We start from the raw sequence: 19,344 nt of genomic DNA on the forward strand, positions 1-19,344 counted from the left end.
AAAGGGATACTTCACTTTCACATAAAATAAACATTTAAAAAATATATTAAAAATAAATGAAAAAAGTAATGGAAAATTCATGGCCCCCTCACGCATTAGAGTGTCCTACTAATGTGTGAGGGGGCCTTTATTTTGCCATAACTTCTTTCATTTTTTTTAAATATTTTTTTTTAATGTTTATTTTATGTGAAAGTGAAGTACCCCTTTAAGTACAGTACTTGTGTAAATATACTTAGTTACTTTCCACCACTGGAAAATTACAGATTTACGGAAATAGCCCATCATCGCGAGCTAGTTAGACCTGCTATTTGTTGTTATTGAACAACGACACACGACACGCATGCGTGATTAATCTAATGTTTTGTCTTTCGTGACTGGTCCGTCACAGTGCCCACGGCGCCGCCCCAAAACGTGGCCATCCAATCGGCTACGGCGACTCAGCTGGACGTGACGTGGGACCCTCCCCCCCTGGACGCCCAGAACGGAGACATCCAGGGATACAAGGTAAGGATGATGATCCCCCTAAATAGCAGATATAAACGATCACAGCGCATCACTTTGTGCCGCGCTGTGAGCTTGTACATCTGCTATTTTGAACATTTTGTAAAAAAATTGCCCGGAACGTAGCGGTTCGGGCACCGAGGCTGCAATTCAGCCTGACAGCGTGTAGCGGGTTTGAATCCCGACCCCACTGTATGTTCAATTAATTTGAACATGCAGCTAACCTCTCATCGTCCCTCTCTGCCTCCACCTACAGGTGTATTTCTGGGAGTTCCAGCGCAAGAACGAGACGGAGCGCCTGCGGACCCTCTTCATGCCGGAAGGAGGGGTGAAGCTGAAGAACCTGACGGGCTACACCACCTACATGATCAGCGTGGCCCCCTTCAACGCGGCGGGGGACGGGCCCCGCAGCCCCCCCACCAGGGGCCGCACTCAGCAAGCGGGTGAGACCAGGCGACTAGGAAATGAAAAATAAGAATGTATTGATATCAAAATGTCCTGTTATGGTGGGCTGCTGCTGTCTCTCTCCGTCTTTTAAAGCTCACAACACAGCATCTTGGCGTCATATACTAGCTTTGAAAATGTGTAAAAATGTCGGACTATAAGGAAAAGTCCAAAATAGGGACGTCTGGGTGATGTGTTTAATGACGTGTTGACATTCTGTCAGTTTGGGTATTGTCATTTGGGTTCTACATGATGACATCAAGCAACAACATCACAATTTTGTCATCACAACCATTTCCTTTGAAATGAAATGTCAACTAAACAAAGCATAATTCAGAAACTTTTAGCGACAAGTCCACCTGCATATAGTTGAGGTTATTGTCAACAATGCTGAACAGAGTGTCTGCTGTGTAGCAGAGAGGATTACCACAACCTGCCTGGACCTGGATTTGCCAACCCAACTCATCTGCTTTGTGGATTTGTCAAACTTTGTGAGACATTTGTGGAACCAATTTAAGCGATAGTCCACATTAGGACTCTACGTTTACAGAGCAGGACTTAAACTATTAGTGTGAGAAATGTTCTGCTGGACACCGCATCCGAGTGCAGCACGAGAACAGTACAATCATTTTGCTGTTGCAGTGGAGAACAAGGTTTACTCCTTTGGAGGGCTCCCTTATGGCAGCACGGCTCAACTTGAAGTGAGTGTCTTCAACACAGTGTCTTTATGCTGGAAGAAGTTGCACCCAGTGACAAACGGAAGAGGAGAACGTCCCCCCGAGGTTCCCTCCGGACAAGGCTTTACAGCTGTGCTGATAGAAGATATCATCTACCTCTGGGGAGGGACTGCTTTACGCAACAGGCTTTATGCATTTGATGTTGACACTCACAGATGGTTCGGCCCTAAGATGTCCGGGGCCGTTCCAGAAGCGAGATGGAACCACTCCGCCTGTGTCTTGGGGAAGGTCATGTATATCCATGGAGGATACCACAGGCTGACTGGATGCAGTAATGATATCTACAAGTTGGACACCACCACAATGGTCTGGTCTTTAATTAACACCAGAGGCACTCCGCCACCTGCTTCAGAACATCACTCTGCCACCATCATCGGGACAAATATGTTTGTATTTGGGGGAAAGGGGAACACGTTTTTCCGCTCCAATGACATCAGAGTGTTTGACACAGAGACCGACTGCTGGCTGAGCACACCTTCTGCATGGCCTCGTCCACAAACACGCTGTCGTCATTTAGCCTTTGCCTACAATGGAGAGCTGTACATATGTGGTCGTGGAAACAAACTGTACATCAGTGATCTGTGGAAATTCAATCCGGACACCTTCTCCTGGAAGAAGGTTGAGCCCAAGGGGAAAGGCCCGTCTAAGATGATTAGTAGGTGCTGTTGCATGGTCGGAGATCGTATGGTTTCTGTTGGAGGACCCAATGACCTGCACGTATTGGACTTGAGTCCTAGTCTGAAGACGTTATGTAAGCTGGCAGTTATTCAGTACGATCTGGAGCGTACGATCTGGTCTGAACTCCCACACAACGTCAGGTGGGAACTGGCAGCCATGACTACCAACAGCAACAGACAGACAGAAACTGTCTACTAAAACATACAAATTAACTCATTTACTGCCAGGAATTAATTGATTAATTAAACCGTCTCCGGTCCCCTTGCCAGCGAAAACGCCACTTTTACTATAAAAATCACACCCAGTGTGAAGTGGGTGGTGTGGTCATCACAGTGGTCATCACAGTGATGGAAGCTCACTTAAAAAAAAAATGATTTTTTTAAAGTGCATAGTCCTATTTATAGGTTATTTATGTCATCATGTGTCTCGCTAGCCAATCACAGTGCTGAATAGAGTCAGCCAATAGAGTCAGCCAATCACAGTACAGCTAAGGGGTGTACTAATGAGCCAATCACAGTACAGCAAATGTGTACTAATGAGGTGTCCCAACCCCACTTATAGGGGCGGCTACACCGCCCCAAAAATCTTGGAATATTCTCCGTGACCGCCGTCCTCACGGAAATTGGCTCATTACACGCACGGGGGTCCGGAAGAATCGGGAAAAAGAATATTGGCCGGCCGCGATCCTCCATCCCAGAGCTATGGCCGTTTAAATGTGGCTTGTTTTTTTATGATAAACAAGCAGAAAACAACAGAAAAAAATACTTTTGTGAATCCTTTAGCATGAAAGGAGGCTAGCTTCTTTTTTTTTTGTGGTCACGTGATTTCTGGGTGTACTCTTCTTCGGTGGTGCTTGGATAATTCACAGGCTGCCCCCCCCCCCCCCCCCCACAAAAAAATAAATCAATCTGGGATGTTTACACTGCAGGAAAAAAAAGGGAAAAAAAGTAAGAAGAAAAAAAGTCAAAGTAACTAGTGAAAGCTTGAATGTGAAGATGAGGGTAATTGTTGCTGTCGGCATGCCAAACAACATTAGCAGTATGCACTCCCAGAGTGTCTACATGTAACCACAATTAACTGCTTGAACCCAGTATACTTAACTCTTTAACTGCCAGAGTTTTTCAGAAGAGTGTCGAGCCACTGCCAGCGATTCCGAGCGTTTTTTACTAACCTTTGAAAAATCATAGATTATTATTCTTCTCAGCGATCCACCCAGCAAATCGCCTCATTACACGTACGTGGGTCTCTGAGAATCGGGGGGAGGGGGGGAAAGCGTGCCATCGGGATAATCCATTCCATAGTTATGGGCAGTTGAATGTGGCTTGTTTTCGCCAAGAACAAAATGGAGAAAATGTGACTTTTATAAATCCTATAACACTACACGAAACCAGCTTCATTTTGTTGTGATTACGTGTTTTCTGGGTGTACTTCTTCTTGAGTGATCCCATGGGATCATTCACAGGCTGCGGAAGAGCGCCCTCTATCGTTAAAAAAACACTGAAAACGCAAATCTGGTCGCCGGCGTTGTGATCAATTGCAATATATGACGAGGAATATTTTCATTGGCAGTCAAAGAGTTAAAACCCCAAAGGCGTATTACTACAGGCCCCAACTTGTTTCCCTCTATACCAGGGGTCTTCAACGTTTTTCAGGCCAAGGACCCCCTAGCTGAGAGAGAGATGAAGCAGGGACCCCCTCTATAATTGTATAACATTGTGTTTCAGATTAGACTTTTTTTTTTTTGACTTGGTTTGCTCTTTTTTTTTTCCCTCTACACCTATATCTCTTTGCCAAACATAGCCGATCTACAAGCTCACAACGCCTCGCAGCGCGAGGCGTTGTGAGCTTGTAGATCTGCTATTTTTGGCTAAAGTTCTCCTCAGAAAATGGATGCTAGGGTTCAAGTGGTTAATGTATAAAAAATAAATCATATCACACAAAGAATGGGCGGACCCCCTATAGTAGCTCTGAGGACCCCCAAGGGGTCCCGGACCCCCTGTTGAAGACCCCCCTGCTCTATACCAAATGTCTTTGTCCAAAATTGACGATCTACAAGCTAGCTTGTAGATTGGCAATTGTTTTTGCCGAATGCTCGCCCCCATAGGGTTGGTGTGGTTAAATAAATCACTGAAGACTTTACTGGTGTAGACAGTATGAAGAATGTTGATGAGGGACTTTTCAGGTCATCATCATCATCATCATCATCATCATCATCATCTCAAAGAACCCAGTGGTTCCTTGGCCTCTCTCTCTCTCTCTCTCTCTCTCTCTCTCTCTCTCTCTCTCTCTCTGTCTCTCTGTCTCTCTGTCTGTCTGTCTGTCTGTCTGTCTCTCTCATATGTTATTTTTTTTTACTTAAGTTAAGTATCAATACTACAATGTAGAAATACTCTGTTACAAGTAAAAGTCCAGAATTCAAAATGTACTCGAGTAAAAGTACAAAAGTATTGGTATCAAAATGTACTTAAAGTACCAAAAGTAGAAAGTACTCATTATGCAGAATGTTTTCAAATGTTTAAAAAACGTTTTGAAAATAGCCGATCTACAAGCTCACAATGCGTCGCATCGCGAGCTTGTAGATCGTCTATTTTCAAATGTGTAAAGGGCTGAAGTGGTTGCTTTATTTCTCTATCTCTCTCTCTCTCTCTCTCTCTCTCTCTCTCTCTCTCTCTCTCTCTCTCTCTCTCTCTCTCTCTCTCTCTCTCTCTCTCTCTCTGTCAATCTGTCTCTCTCTCGTGTTCTTTCTGGCTCAGGGGGTTGAATAGCACTGGAGGACATTTGGCTCACTGCTCTTCCTTTAACCCCCCCCCCCCCTCTTCCTTCCTGTTGTACATTCATTTTCAAATGACTTATTCATCCATAAACTCCCCCTCTTAAATAGTTATTGTGTTTTTTTTCTTTTCTCTGTTACAGTTTTTGGTGTGTTTAGTGTCCCATGAGTTAGTGGAGGGGAGGAGGAGGGCCTCTTATTGGCTCGTCTCACTGACACAGAGAGGAAGAAGCATATGACATGAGAGAGAGAGAGAGAGAGAAAGAGAGAGAGAGAGAGAGAGAGAGAGAGAGAGAGAGAGAGAGAGAGAGAGACTGGTTCGATAGATAGCCAGAGTTCTTTCTCTTTTTTTTCCCGGTCGGACAAAGGGGGCTTTTGTGCTGCTGGGATCGTCTCCACTCGTGCTCGAGCGCTTTAAAAGACAACGAGGCCAGCTGTGTCCCAAAGCACAGCAGTGTCACAAGCCCTGTCCAACTGTATAGCGTGGCCCTCGATCGCAGCCCCCCCCCCCGGGCCACCCCGGCCCCGGACACCCGGCCCCCCGATGAATGCTGCACTCACATGACCCGGGTCGGGGTCAAGTACTATTTGCAGATCTGTCGTGGTATTTGTTTTGCAGCTACACACGGAGTGCAACTACATGGGTGGTTGTGTGTGTGTGTGTGTGTGTGTGTGTGTGTGTGTGTGTGTGTGTGTGTGTGTGTGTGAGTGTGAGTGTGTGTGTGTGTGTGTGTGCATGTTTTCTCAGACATGCAAACTTGTAGCTTTTCAGCTACAATAGCCGTTTTGAATCCAAATAGGGCAATTGTGTGACACCTGACCCGAAAAAGAACAACACGTTGTCACCTCTTTCACCTCGGGGAAGTTTGCATGCCTGTTTCTCCGAGATTCTGAGGAAACACACTTAAATTGTGAAAATCGTAAAAAATAGCGAAGATAGCAGATCTACAAGCTCACAACTGTGAGCTGACGGCAACAATGATGTTATGTTCTCTATATACTGTAAATACTTCTTTGCACTCGTATTTTTCCGTGGCAGGCTCTGAGTACGTCCATCTGGCTCCGATAAAAGAAACCGCAAAACAAAAGCTGTCGCCGTTATTATTATCGGGCGGTGTGGAACAAACATAACCCCAGGACACGGACATGAATAGCCTCTCTCTCTCACGAGTTATAAGTTCACAAATCTACGTCTATATAGCTGTGTGAAGGGCTCAATGTTTTCGTTTTTTTTTGCCTTTTAAAACTTTTACAACCGTGATTGATGTTCGTAGCTTCCTCTGCTCTTTATCAGGTGAAGCTTTAATGAATGGGTCGGCTAAGCCGCCGCGCTCGTATACCGAAGACTGACTCACGGGCGGATGTGTCTGCGCGCACGTTTGCACGCACTCACGCACACACACACACACACAGATGGCCACGGAACAGTCGTCCACAAAGCCGCGAATCCTCGGCTGAAATGGGAGGAACCCCTTATGACATTGGTTCTCAACTTCAGGTCCGGGGACCACCAGGGATCCTAATATGGACCTTATACGGGTCTGCAACTGTACAAATGTACAAACGAGTGTATAAATGGAAATCAAATAAGGGTCCATTCGGTTTCCATTTGTACACTCTCGGAGTTAAATTAATACTGGGGATTTCACAGTGGTCCCATTGATTGATTGATTGATTGATTGATTGATCAACACTGCTGAAGTAAACCTTGAGCAAGGCACTGAACGAACCCCCAACTGCTCCTGTGGAGCTGCTCAGTGACTGTGGTTTCTGAAAACTTTATTTAGAAGTTTGCAGAAAAAAAGCACATGAAAGTACGGTTCAAATACAAGGTCAACTAAATAGGATTAAAAAAAAAGAAAAGCCAATGGCTTGTTTCAATTGGGGTCCTTTTGTACTCAATTCATAGTGAGATTAAATGACAGACAGATATACACTACTTTGCAGAACATCACATAAACAGTTTAGAAATAAGTAAAACAAAAACAATGTACAGTAAACAGTTGGAGGGGGCGGCTAGGTTATGACTTTTTCATGACAGTTTTGAAGGAGAGTAGGGTTTTACTTGTTGTACTGGTTGTACTGGTCAGCTCCCATGGTTTTAGCGTGCGTGTGTGAGTGCGTGCGTGCGTGCGCGTGAGTGCGTGCGTGCGTGCGTGCGCACGCAGGGCTTTGCTGAAAAATGAGCATCTGTGCTGAATGACATTGTCTTATGACCAGCTTCTTTTTTTTTTTTTTTTATTGATCATTACCCTTTCTGTCAAGTGTGACCTTTGAACTCTGCTTCTTTGTTTGTTTTGGCGCAGCCCCCAGCGCACCCAGCTTCATCCACTTCAGCGAGCTGACCACCACCTCGGTCAACGTGTCCTGGGGCGAGCCCACCTACCCCAACGGCATCCTGGAGGGCTACCGCCTGGTCTACGAGCCCTGCACGCCCGTAGACGGTAAGACCCCCCCCCCCCTTTTATAAGTGTTTTTTTACCCAGGGTTCCACTTGTAAAAAGATGGACAAGAGGGGGAGGGACTTAACCACTTGAGCCTGATATCGTTGTTGTCGGGCAGAAACCTCTTATCTCCATATTCTAACTTTTTGTTTTTTTTTCTTTAAAATAAATTGCAGATCTACAAGCTCGTAGCGCGGCACTCGGTGCCGTGCTATGAGCTTGTAGATCTGCAATTTTTAAATAGCCCAAGTTGACGCCCCGCTTGATCATACCACAGCGTCACCAAGCTCGAAATGTTGAGCTTGTTGATCTGCTATTTTGGCTATTTTTCTTTTTTGAATCTTGGAAAAGTAACGGTTTTGGACGTACAGTATGAGGTTTCCACCCACACCTTGTGAGCTTTTAGATCTGCTTTTTTCACTATTTTTGAATAATTACAAAAATATATATTTTGAAAATGTTTGACTAATTATACCAAATTTAGAAGATTTGCCCAAAATAGTGACGCCAGGTTTAATGTGGTTAACATGCATTTTTTTTTAATTAGAATTGTTTTAATTGTGATAATACCAAACATGATATTTAATTCAGACCAGAAGCAAGGATAAAACATATCCAAAACAGAGGTATGAATCCCCCCCATCCCCCCAGCAAATCGAACCCTGTTTTTTCCCCACACCTTTCCCTGCTCAAAATGGCTGCTTGTACCACCACAAGGGTTAATGCACACTAAAATACCTGAATATTAATAATTATTATTGTTATATCACGTCTTTCAATCAATGTTTGGACTCAAATGAAACAGAGTGTGTATTCATCCTAAGCTAATGAGCTAAGCTAACCATCGACCATGACCTTGAACGACCTCCCCATTGCTCTTGAACATGACTCATCACAATCCTCTCTGGCGTACAGCCTAAAAACATAATTCACTGCTGCATAATAACTTGACAGAATGACAGAAACGTTTAACTATGTTTGCCATCTCTAACACCATTACTGCTCTGTGAGCGTGTGTGTGTGTGTGTGTGTGTGTGTGTGTGTGTGTGTGTTTGCGTGTGTGCGTGCACTCGCCCCAAGGCATTTTGTTTTCCTTAGTTTTGATTACATTTTTATTTTGCTTTGACTTTTTTGTTTTAAATTTCAGTTCAATTTTAATAGCTTTTAAAACAGGTTTGCTTGTTTAGCTTAGTTTCTAATTGAGTTCTTTATTAGTTTTAGCGTTTAAATTTGTTGTATTATAATATGGGGTGTTTGCCAGGGATGCAATCTGAAAAGGTCAGACAAGGTAGTGTGTAATAAATACCAGTTAAAACTGGCACAACTAAGTGTGCTATGGAAGCTAGATTTAAAGGGACTACACCATGAATTTGAACTTTTCCTTCTTTTTTGTGTGTTTTTGGTCTCCCCTACCTCTCTTCTATCTTAAAAAATACCCCAGTTTGAACACTCAGGCTTTCACAGCATAGCTGGGGTTTTCTGTAAATTGGTCTCAAAACAGACCAAACTGATTTTCACCCGAACGTGACGTCACGTTCGGTACAATCCCTCCCGTTTTTTCAGTTCCAACTAAAAAGAAAAAAAAAAAAAAAAAAAATATATATATATATATATATATATTTATTTTTTTTACTTTTTCCACACAGAATCAGGAGATAACATGCATACAAACTGGCTCAATAGTGCCCCGTGCCAAACAGGACAATGTGGTATTGCAGGTGAAAGTGCTTTATAAGCCAGAGAGAAGTTAGTTGGAATGAGTATATATGAGGCTTGATTTAGGCTCAAACCTTTTGAAAAACGTTTGAGGAACATAAACAATATGATATTAAATATATATATATATTTTTTAATTCATGGTGTAGATCCTTTAAAGGGACTACACCATGATTTTTTACTTTTTCTTCTTTTTTGTGTGTTTTTGGTCTCCCCTACCTCTCTTCTATCCCCAAAAATACCCCAGTTTGAACACTCAGGCTTTCACAGCAAATCTGGGGTTTTCTGTAAATTGGTCTCAAAACAAGCCAAACTGATTTGCACCCTGACGTGACGTCACGTCAGGGTACAATCCCTCCCGTTTTTCAGTTCCAACGAAAAAATAAAAAATAAAAAAACTTTATTTTTAAATATATTTTTATTATTATTTTTGTATTATTATATTTTTTTACTTTTTCCACTCAGAACCAGGAGATAACATGCATACACACTGGCTCAATAGCGCCCCGTGCCAAACAGGACAATGTGGTATTGCAGGTGAAAGTGCTTTATAAGCCAGAGAGAAGTTAGTTGGAATGAGTATATCTGAGGCTTGATTTAGGCTCAAACCTTTTGAAAAACGTTTGAGGGACATAAACAATATGATATTAAATATACATATATATTTTTTAATTCATGGTATAGATCCTTTAATAAACATAGGCTATATACACAAAAGCTAGGCTTAAAACTGGCAACCAAGGACTTTTTCTCTACGATTATAGCAGCAATGACAATGCTTTAGAAGCAATGTCTGTGCGCGTGTCTTTGCGTGTGTCTGTGCGTGTGTCCGTGCGTGTGTCTGTGCGTGTGTATGCCATGTGTCTGGGGTGGGCTGTGTGCGTGTGAGAGGTTTGTCTCCTCCGTGTTGCTTTGCTTGGGCACGGCCTGCTTTGTGTTTTAAAACGACGTCCCCCCTTCCTAAATGTGACGTGTGTCTGTCCAGAGTCCTCAGTGGCCTCCTGTGCCGACTGTCTCCGCTCCCCCTCCCCCCCAGGAGTCAGCAAGATAGTGACGGTGGACGTGAAGGGGAGCGGCCCCTTCTGGCTGAAGATCAAGGACCTGGCGGACGGCGTCACCTACAACTTCCGCATCCGCGCCAAGACCTTCATCTACGGGCCCGAGGTGGAGGCCAACATCACCACCGGCCCTGGAGAAGGTAAAGTTCCACCCAAAAAAATGCTCCGTTCTGAACATCAGAACCTTTTTTTTACAGCCTGTCTATAAACAGACCTTTACCTAGTCGTCACTTCTCGACACTTTTTGGCTCCTCATTGGCTCCTCATTGGTGAGTCCTCATTGGCCAATGAGGACTCACCATCCTCTCAGACTATGGGATCTGGACACGCGGCAGAGCACAGTGGTGTTAGATTTCACCAAGCCCCCAGAGTTGCTGAGAAACATTGAAGCTGCCACCCCAGTGGCCAAAGCTGGAACTGCAGGCGGGGAGAAATACATGCACGCGCAAAACATACTGACAGATATTTATATTTATACATATAAATATGTAAACATATTATACATACATACATATGCATTTACATATAAATATGCATCTCGAGTGTATTTAATAGATATCTCGCGTTCAATCCTTGACACACGGGCTGCCGTAGAACGCAAAAAGGACACTACTGCGCATGCTCATAAGTCTATGGGGGGTCAAAATCGAACCAATAATTCTACTTCCGGCAGGTTTCCGGGTGCTTCAAAACGCCAGTGGGCACATTCATTGAAATGATAGCTGGGGGCGGGGCAATCCGCCCTCTAGTTATATTATGCCTCTATGGATTTCACACACGCAAACACACAGCCCACACACACTAGCCTGGTTCCAGACCATAGACCCCGCCCACTCTCTCAGTGGACTTGCCCCTCTTGGTCTGGTGAAGTGAAATGTGAACCTAGGATTTATTCGGTACAAAAAACGAATAAATATATATATATATACCGTCCAATGAGAGTCGGAGGTGGGGGTGGGTCTAACGACAAGCTAAAGCAAGCTCTGCGATGACGTCAGATGTAGGCGGATCCGTGGATCTCTTGTGATTGGTTTAGGGAAGTTCGAATCCCCTCCCCCTTGTAATCGCTGGAGCCACTGGAGCCAATTTCAGACTGAAGCTCCACGCAGCTTCAGGCTGATAATCAGGCTAACACACACACACACACACACACACACACACACACACACACACACACACACACACACACACACACACACACACACACACACACACACACACAAAGCATGCACACACTCACTATTTGTGCTTTTGACAAAAGTCCGAGACAGAATTGGGATTAATGAAAAACAAACCTGAAGGATATCACCCAAAATCACAGGTTTTCACTTATAGGTTATGCAACAGGTATGATGATGTTTTGTCAGTTTTTTAATTCCATCCGAAGAACGGATGATCTGATTCAGTCAGTCTAATATGATCAAATAAGTCACGAGGACACTTTGAGAAATGATTAGTTTGTCTGTGGCAACGGTTCAGTGACTTAATAACCGTCCTCTCTGTCCTTAATAACTGTCCTTCTCTCTGTCCTTAACCACCAGACAGACCTCACACACGTCACTTAGAGCAATATATTTGTCTTGGGGTCATGGACTTGTTTTTTTTAGGGGTCATGACTAGATCCCTACAAAAAGTTAAGAGTGAATTTGCCCCTCGGAAATGCAGGTTCCACAAGGAGATTCCAGACTAATATCTACTCACTCAGTGACATTAGTCTGGCCATGCCAGCCTGGGCCAGGCCTGGAATCGAACCAGAGGCAATCGGTGACTCTCTAACCATTCAGCTCTGTCACTTAAAACTGGTGGAAACGAAAGGTTCCAGGGGGGTCATCACAATCTTTTTAACATTTGTATCTATATTTTATTTGGCTATTGAAAATAGCAGATAATACAAGCTAACAGCTTGTAAATCTGCTATTTTTGATATTTATTTATTTTTATCTTAAAAGGTGTTTGAACATTTTGGAATAATTAGATTTTTTTTTAAACATAAATGTTCTCTTCTGGGGGTCCCTGGCACAAAACCTTTTCAGATGGGGGTCCGTGGCCTAATACATTATCAATTTGGGGGGTCCTTGGCGCGAAAAAAATTGGTGTAAAGGACAGCAGCTGAGAAGAGCTGATCTACAAGCTCACAACACCACTGAGAGATTTGAGATCATAGCTGGAAGTTTTCCACAGATGTTTCTCTTGTGTCTATGAGTTGTCTCCAAGTGATGCTGCAGCTTTGATGGCTTCATAGATATTTTTGTAGATTTTTTTTGACAGCACCATCATCAGTGTAAACCATAATTCTTTTCCTGTTTTGTTTGTTTGTTTTTTGTTCACAATTAGCTTTGCTAACAATAATGTTGAATTCATGTTAACGTGTCACAGCCTTAAAGAGTTTTCCCTTTCTCCAAATAATGGAAAATGGAAATAAGAATGGAGGAAATTCTGGAGAAAGATTTTTTTTTTTGTATTCTTAGTGTTCTTCATCCGATTCTCCGTCAGTCATCATGGCGGCCAGTTCCCACCTGACGTCATGCGGTAGTTCCGACCGATCCAGACCGTACCGAATAACCGCTAGCTTGCATAAGGTCTTGAGACTAGGACTTAAGTCTAGTATGTACAGGTGATCATTGAGTGTCCTGCCTTCTTTAAATCCCCCAAAGAGGATGACACAATCTCCCACCATGCAACAGCAGCCGCCATTCATCCTAAAGGGGCCATTCACCTTGGACTTAACCTCCTTCCAGGAAAATGTCTCTGGACTGAATCTCCACAGATCATTTATGGACTTTAGCTTTAGGTCCTCCCTGCTCCTGCCACCACATACGTACAGCTCTCCATTGTAGGCAAAGGCTGAATGCCAACAGCGTTGTTCTGGAAGAAGATGTGCAGAAGGCGTGCTCAGCCAGCAGTCGGTCTGCGTGTCAAACACTCGGACGTTTTGGTCATTATCCTCTTTACAGCCCCCAAAAACAAACATCTTTCTCCCGATGATGGTGGCAGAGTGAAATACTGAAGCAGGTGATGGAGTGCCTCTGGGGTTAATTAAAGACCAGACCATTGTGGTGGTGTCCATCTTGTGCATGTCATCAGTGAGTCTAGGCTCTTGGTTCATTCCTCCGTAGATATACATGACCTTCCCCAAGACACAGGCTGAATGGTAATACTTCGCCTCTGGAACGGTCCCAGAAACCTCAGGCTTGAGCCATCTGTGGGTGTCGACATCAAATGCATAAAGAATTTTGTCATAAATACTTTCATCCATCTCCACTCCCCCCCATATGTAGACAATACCGCCTATGATCACAGCTGTGTGGCCGCGGCGCGTGGAGGGAACCTCAAGGGGACGTTCTCCTCTTGTAGTCGTCACTCGGGGCAGCGCCCTCCATCGCAAGGACACTGTGTGGAAGACGTACATGCTGATCTGATCCTTTGGCGTCCTACTTCCAAACGAGTACACCTTCCATCCCACGGCAACAACAGCAGCAAAGAGGCCATTTCTTTTTGCGTTTCGCAGCTTCACTGTGCAGTGCAACATGGACAGACGGACACTATTTCAAGTAGAATTTGGTGAACCCTGCTCCAAATCAAGAGTCCTCATTGCGTGCACTACATTTATATTGGAGGCCAGTCTATATGACGTCGGCCGTCTACATCATAGACATATAACATCGGTTCTATGATGTCACAGTAATGTGAGGTCAGCAGTCGGTAGTGCTGTTGCCTCACAGCTAGAAGGTCCTGGGTTCGATTCCTGCCGGGGACGCTGTGGGCGCTGGGGGCGTGTTCTCTCCTCCGCGTCATCAGTGCCCATACCCTAGGTGAGGTTGGCGAAAGGGCTTGTCTGTGTGGAGTTTGTATGTTCTCCCCGTGTCTCCTAGGGTAGGTACCCTCACAAAAACATGCAGTAATCCTGGTCTCTATACTGCCTCCCCCTGGTCAGCCGGGGCGCCTGATGGAGGGGAAAGGAACTGGTTGGAATAACGTGTTCCTTCCACGTGCTACGTCTAACCAGGGAACCTCCCCCTGTCAGGTGATAAGAAGCGGCTTGCTAGCTCTCATGCATTGAAGGAGGCATGAGCTCGGCTCTAGGCTCTCCCTAGGTTGGCAGAGGGAGTGTAGCGCCCATGATTACTTAAGCAATTGGCACTGGGTGAAAATTATGGGTTACAAAAATCATGGGATAAACATTTTGGTTGAAAAAAAATAAGTAATGTGAGGTCATAGAATCTCCATATCATGGGTAAAGTTTCAGCCCATACATATGGAGCCCACAAATTGTGCTCCCTGTGTAAAAATGTAGGCTCTAAAAAAGCTAAATATTAAAGTATTTATTTGCTCCGATATTCCAGCGCTTTATGTGCGTTTGTGGTATCTGAACCACTGACTTCACTATGTTTTGATAAAGGTTCTACTGCACTTTTAGTTGCCAACAACGTCATATTTTAGTTAGTTTGTTATTCCAGAGATGTGTATGAATGGTTGAAGAATGGATTGAGGCATCACTCCAGTCAGTGAGGTTACATGCTTCCAGTTTATTTCATAGCACAAACAGAGTTCTTTGGACCCCAAGGTCCCTCAGCCAGCTCCCCAGCCTCACGGCTTGGAGTGGCACACACAGTTAGTTACACTTCAGTCTATCTTTATAGCAGTGAGATCTAAAGAAGGTACATGTGTGGGTGTGTCAGCCCTGAAAAGTGAGACCCCACCTAGACAAACAATAGATCACACTTTGAATCCCTGATTCGATTTGCAACTGTATGAGGCAGGAAGGGGGGATGGAGACAGACCTTCTGTCTCCCCAATTGGGAATGCTAATTCCACCCCCACCCGGCTAGGGCCATCAGCCACCTCTCTGAATAAGCTCTCCTGTCTACTTGTGAAGTAGACTTGTATCCTAGTAATTCTTAACATATGGCTTTAGATTTGTATGTTATGTTATGAAATATACAACACGTTCTCACCGCGGGTCAAAACGTACACTATTCCAAGTATTTTCAAGTTGAGAAACGACTCGAACCGGCTACGACCGATTATATTCAACACATTGCTGGCCAGGCCTGGAATCAAACCTGGGGGCAATTGTGGAGTCCTGCTCCACAGGTGGGCTCTCTAACCATTCAGCTATGTCACGTAAAACTGGTGCTTAAAATTGGTGGAAACTAAAGGTTCCAGGAGGTCATCAAAATCTTTTTAACCTTTTTTATCTATATTGTATTTGGCTATTCAACAATAGCAGATAATACAAGCTAACAGCGGGCACTTAGTGCCGCGCTGTTAGCTTGTACATCTGCTATTTTTGAACATTTTTGGAAAGTCTTAAAAGGTGTTTGAACATTTTTGAATAATTTCATGTTTTAACATAAATCTTCTCTTCTGGGGGTCCCTGGCACAAAACCTTTTCAGATGGGGGTCCGTGGCCAAATACATTATCAATTTGGAGGGTCCTTGGCGCGAAAACTTTTGTGAACTACTGGTGTAAAGGACAGCAGCTGAGAAGAGCTGATCTACAAGCTCACAACAGATTTGAGAGATTTGAGACTAAAGCTGGAAGTATTCCACGGATGTTTCTCTTGTGTCTATGAGTTGTCCCCAAGTGATGCTGCAGATTTGATGGCTTCATAGATGTCAACGCCTTAAAGAGTTTTGCCTTTCTCCAAAAAATATGAAAATGGAAAAAAGAATGGAGGAAATTCTGGAGAAAGAATTTTTTATTTTTTTTGTATTCTTAGTGTTGTTCATCCGATTCTCCGTCAGTCATCATGGCGGCCAGTTCCCACCTGACATCATGTGGGAGTTCTGACTGCTCCAAACCGTACTGAATAACCGCTAGCTTGCATAACGTCTTGAGACTAGGACTTAAGTCTAAGATATACAGGTGATCATTGGGTGTCCTGCCTTCTTTAACTCCCCCAAAGAGGATGACACGATCTCCCACCATGCAACAGCAGCCAGCAATCATCCTAAACGGGCCATTCACCGTGGACTTAACCTCCTTCCAGGAAAATGTCTCTGGACTGAATCTCCACAGATCATTTATGGACTTGCCATCTTTGACCTTCCAGTTCTTGCCACCACATATGTACAGCTCTCCATTGTAGGCAAAGGCTGAATGCCAACCACGTTGTTCTGGAAGATGCAGTGCAGAAGGCGTGCTCAGCCAGCAGTCGGTCTGCGTGTCAAACACTCGGACGTTTTGGTCATCACCCCTGTTACAGCCCCCAAAAACAAACATCTTTTTCCCGATGATGGTGGCAGAGTGACCCGCTGAGGCAGGTGCTGCAGTGCCTCCGGGATTAATTAAAGACCAGACCATTGTGGCGGTGTCCATCTTGTGCATGTCATCAGTGAGTCTGGGCTCTTGGTTCAATCCTCCATAGATATACATGAACTTCCCCAAGACGCAGGCTGAATGGCGAGCCGTCTACGTCATAGACTCGGTACTATGATGTCACAGTAATGTGAGGTCACAGAATCTCCATATCTGGGTAATGTTTCAGCCCATATATATGGAGCCCACAAATTGTGCTTCCAGTGTAAAAATTTAGATTCTAAAAAAAGCTATATAATAACTATTTATTTGCTCCGATATTCCAGCGATTTATGTGCGATCTCACCGCAGGTCAGAAATACTATACATTATACACAGTACACTAGTACAGTAGTGGAATTTCTTCAGGTGTTCCCAAGTAAAAAAGTTAATTTTGATCCTTGATATACTATGTACTAGGGGTGTGCCGATACACTAATTTCACGATACGATACGATATTGGGCTCACAACTTCGATACGTTTTCGATACGATACGATACGCACTTTTTTATTATGAAAATATATGGGGGAGAAAAAAAGCAAATGCAAACAAATAATTCTGTTTTTGCATTATTCAGACATGCGAACTTGTAGCTTTTCAGCTAGAATAGCCGTTTTGAATCCAAAACGGCTAAAAAAAACAATATGTTGTCACCCTTTTCACCTCGGGGCTGTTTGCATGCCTGATTATTATTATTGTTGTAAAAAAAACGATATTTTTTTCCCCCAAAACGATACATATCGTCACGAAAACGTATTGCGATATATCGCGGGACGATATATCGGCACACCCCTACTATGTACACAGTGCATAACCCAAAGTCTGCAAATACTTTGAGTGCTCACATCCCCGGGCATGGACTAGCGTTTTACGTACACATATTTACAAATAAAAGGGCATCAGAAAGGGTTCATGCGTTAAATAAAATTACAACCTGGCATCCCAGTCACACCTGCGCGCACTCACCCCTTCAAGTCACCGTCGTACACCCCTTCAAGTCAAACGTTGACTGGAAGGGGGGTGGGCGGGGCAAATACGGCACATGTTGACTAGGGGGGATATGAGTTACAATTCTGTCCCTATCGGGACATTAACTTGAACGGTGCTGAGTCGGCTCAAGCGGACTTCCCAACGTTCACGGCTCACTCGGCGGTGACTCTCGTGGCTCAAGTCCGCTTGAGACTGCACTAGGGTTGGGTACCGAAATTCAGCATAATCAAGAGTTTTATTCCGCATAATCAAGAGTTTTAGCCCGCATAATCAAGAGTTTTAGCCTGCATAATCAAGAGTTTTATTCCGCATAATCAAGAGTTTTAGCCCGCATAATCAAGAGTTTTAGCCCGCATAATCAAGAGTTTTAGCCCGCATAATCAAGAGTTTTAGCCCGCATAATCAAGAGTTTTAGCCCGCATAATCAAGAGTTTTAGCCCGCATAATCAAGAGTTTTAGCCCGCGTTTTTCTGGAGGGTCTATCTCATATCATCAAATAAGTCACAAGGACACTTTGAGAAATGATTAGTTTGTCTGTGGCAGCGGTTGGTTCAGTGACTTAATAACTGTCCTTCTCTCTCTCCTTAATCCATTAAGACCGGGAACGCATCAGTGTCATTTTTAAGATTTATTTGAGCTATTCGAAAAATAGCAGATGCTATGCGCATATTTCGCAACTTTTAACATGTTTCGCATTTTTCCTAACTTTTTACATATCGCATATTTCGTATATTGCCGCATATTTCACAACTTTCCGCATATTTCGCAACTTCCCGCAATTTCACCGCATAAAATTGCACAAAAAAAAAGCATATTTCATCGCAAAATCAAGGATTTTAGCCCGCATAATCAAGAGTTTTAGCCCGCATAATCAAGAGTTTTAGCCCGCATAATCAAGAGTTTTATTCCGCATAATCAAGAGTTTTAGCCCGCATAATCAAGAGTTTTAGCCCGCATAATCAAGAGTTTTAGCCCGCATAATCAAGAGTTTTATTCCGCATAATCAAGAGTTTTAGCCCGCATAATCACGAGTTTTAGCCCGCATAATCACGAGTTTTATTCCGCATAATCAAGAGTTTTAGCCCGCATAATCAAGAGTTTTAGCCCGCATAATCAAGAGTTTTATTCCGCATAATCAAGAGTTTTAGCCCGCATAATCAAGAGTTTTAGCCCGCATAATCAAGAGTTTTAGCCCGCATAATCAAGAGTTTTAGCCCGCATAATCAAGAGTTTTATTCCGCATAATCAAGAGTTTTAGCCCGCATAATCAAGAGTTTTAGCCCGCATAATCAAGAGTTTTAGCCCGCATAATCAAGAGTTTTAGCCCGCATAATCAAGAGTTTTATTCCGCATAATCAAGAGTTTTAGCCCGCATAATCAAGAGTTTTAGCCCGCATAATCAAGAGTTTTAGCCCGCATAATCAAGAGTTTTAGCCCGCATAATCAAGAGTTTTAGCCCGCGTTTTTCTGGAGGGTCTATCTCATATCATCAAATAAGTCACAAGGACACTTTGAGAAATGATTAGTTTGTCTGTGGCAGCGGTTGGTTCAGTGACTTAAAGGGATACTTCACTTTAGGGCCGGGGACACATTTAAAAAAAATATTAAAAATAAATGAAAAAAGTTATGGAAAATTCATGGCCCCCTCACGCATTAGAGTGTCCTACTAATGTGTGAGGGGGCCATGAATTTTCCATAACTTT

At 43.7% G+C, this 19,344-nt stretch overlaps 1 protein-coding gene across 1 annotated transcript in view; it reads left to right on the forward strand.

Moving 5' to 3' along the window:
• sdk2b (sidekick cell adhesion molecule 2b) overlaps window positions 1-19,344 on the forward strand; it is a 650,002-nt gene that overhangs the window by 569,627 nt on the left and 61,031 nt on the right. The window contains 4 exon segments of the mRNA XM_080455991.1: window positions 389-504; window positions 758-944; window positions 7,437-7,574; window positions 10,276-10,488. Coding sequence (XP_080312117.1) covers window positions 389-504; window positions 758-944; window positions 7,437-7,574; window positions 10,276-10,488 — 654 coding nt within the window.

The sequence above is a fragment of the Gymnoscopelus braueri genome (genome assembly GCF_963280865.1).
Source record: "Gymnoscopelus braueri genome assembly, chromosome: 17".
NCBI lineage: Eukaryota > Metazoa > Chordata > Actinopteri > Myctophiformes > Myctophidae > Gymnoscopelus > Gymnoscopelus braueri.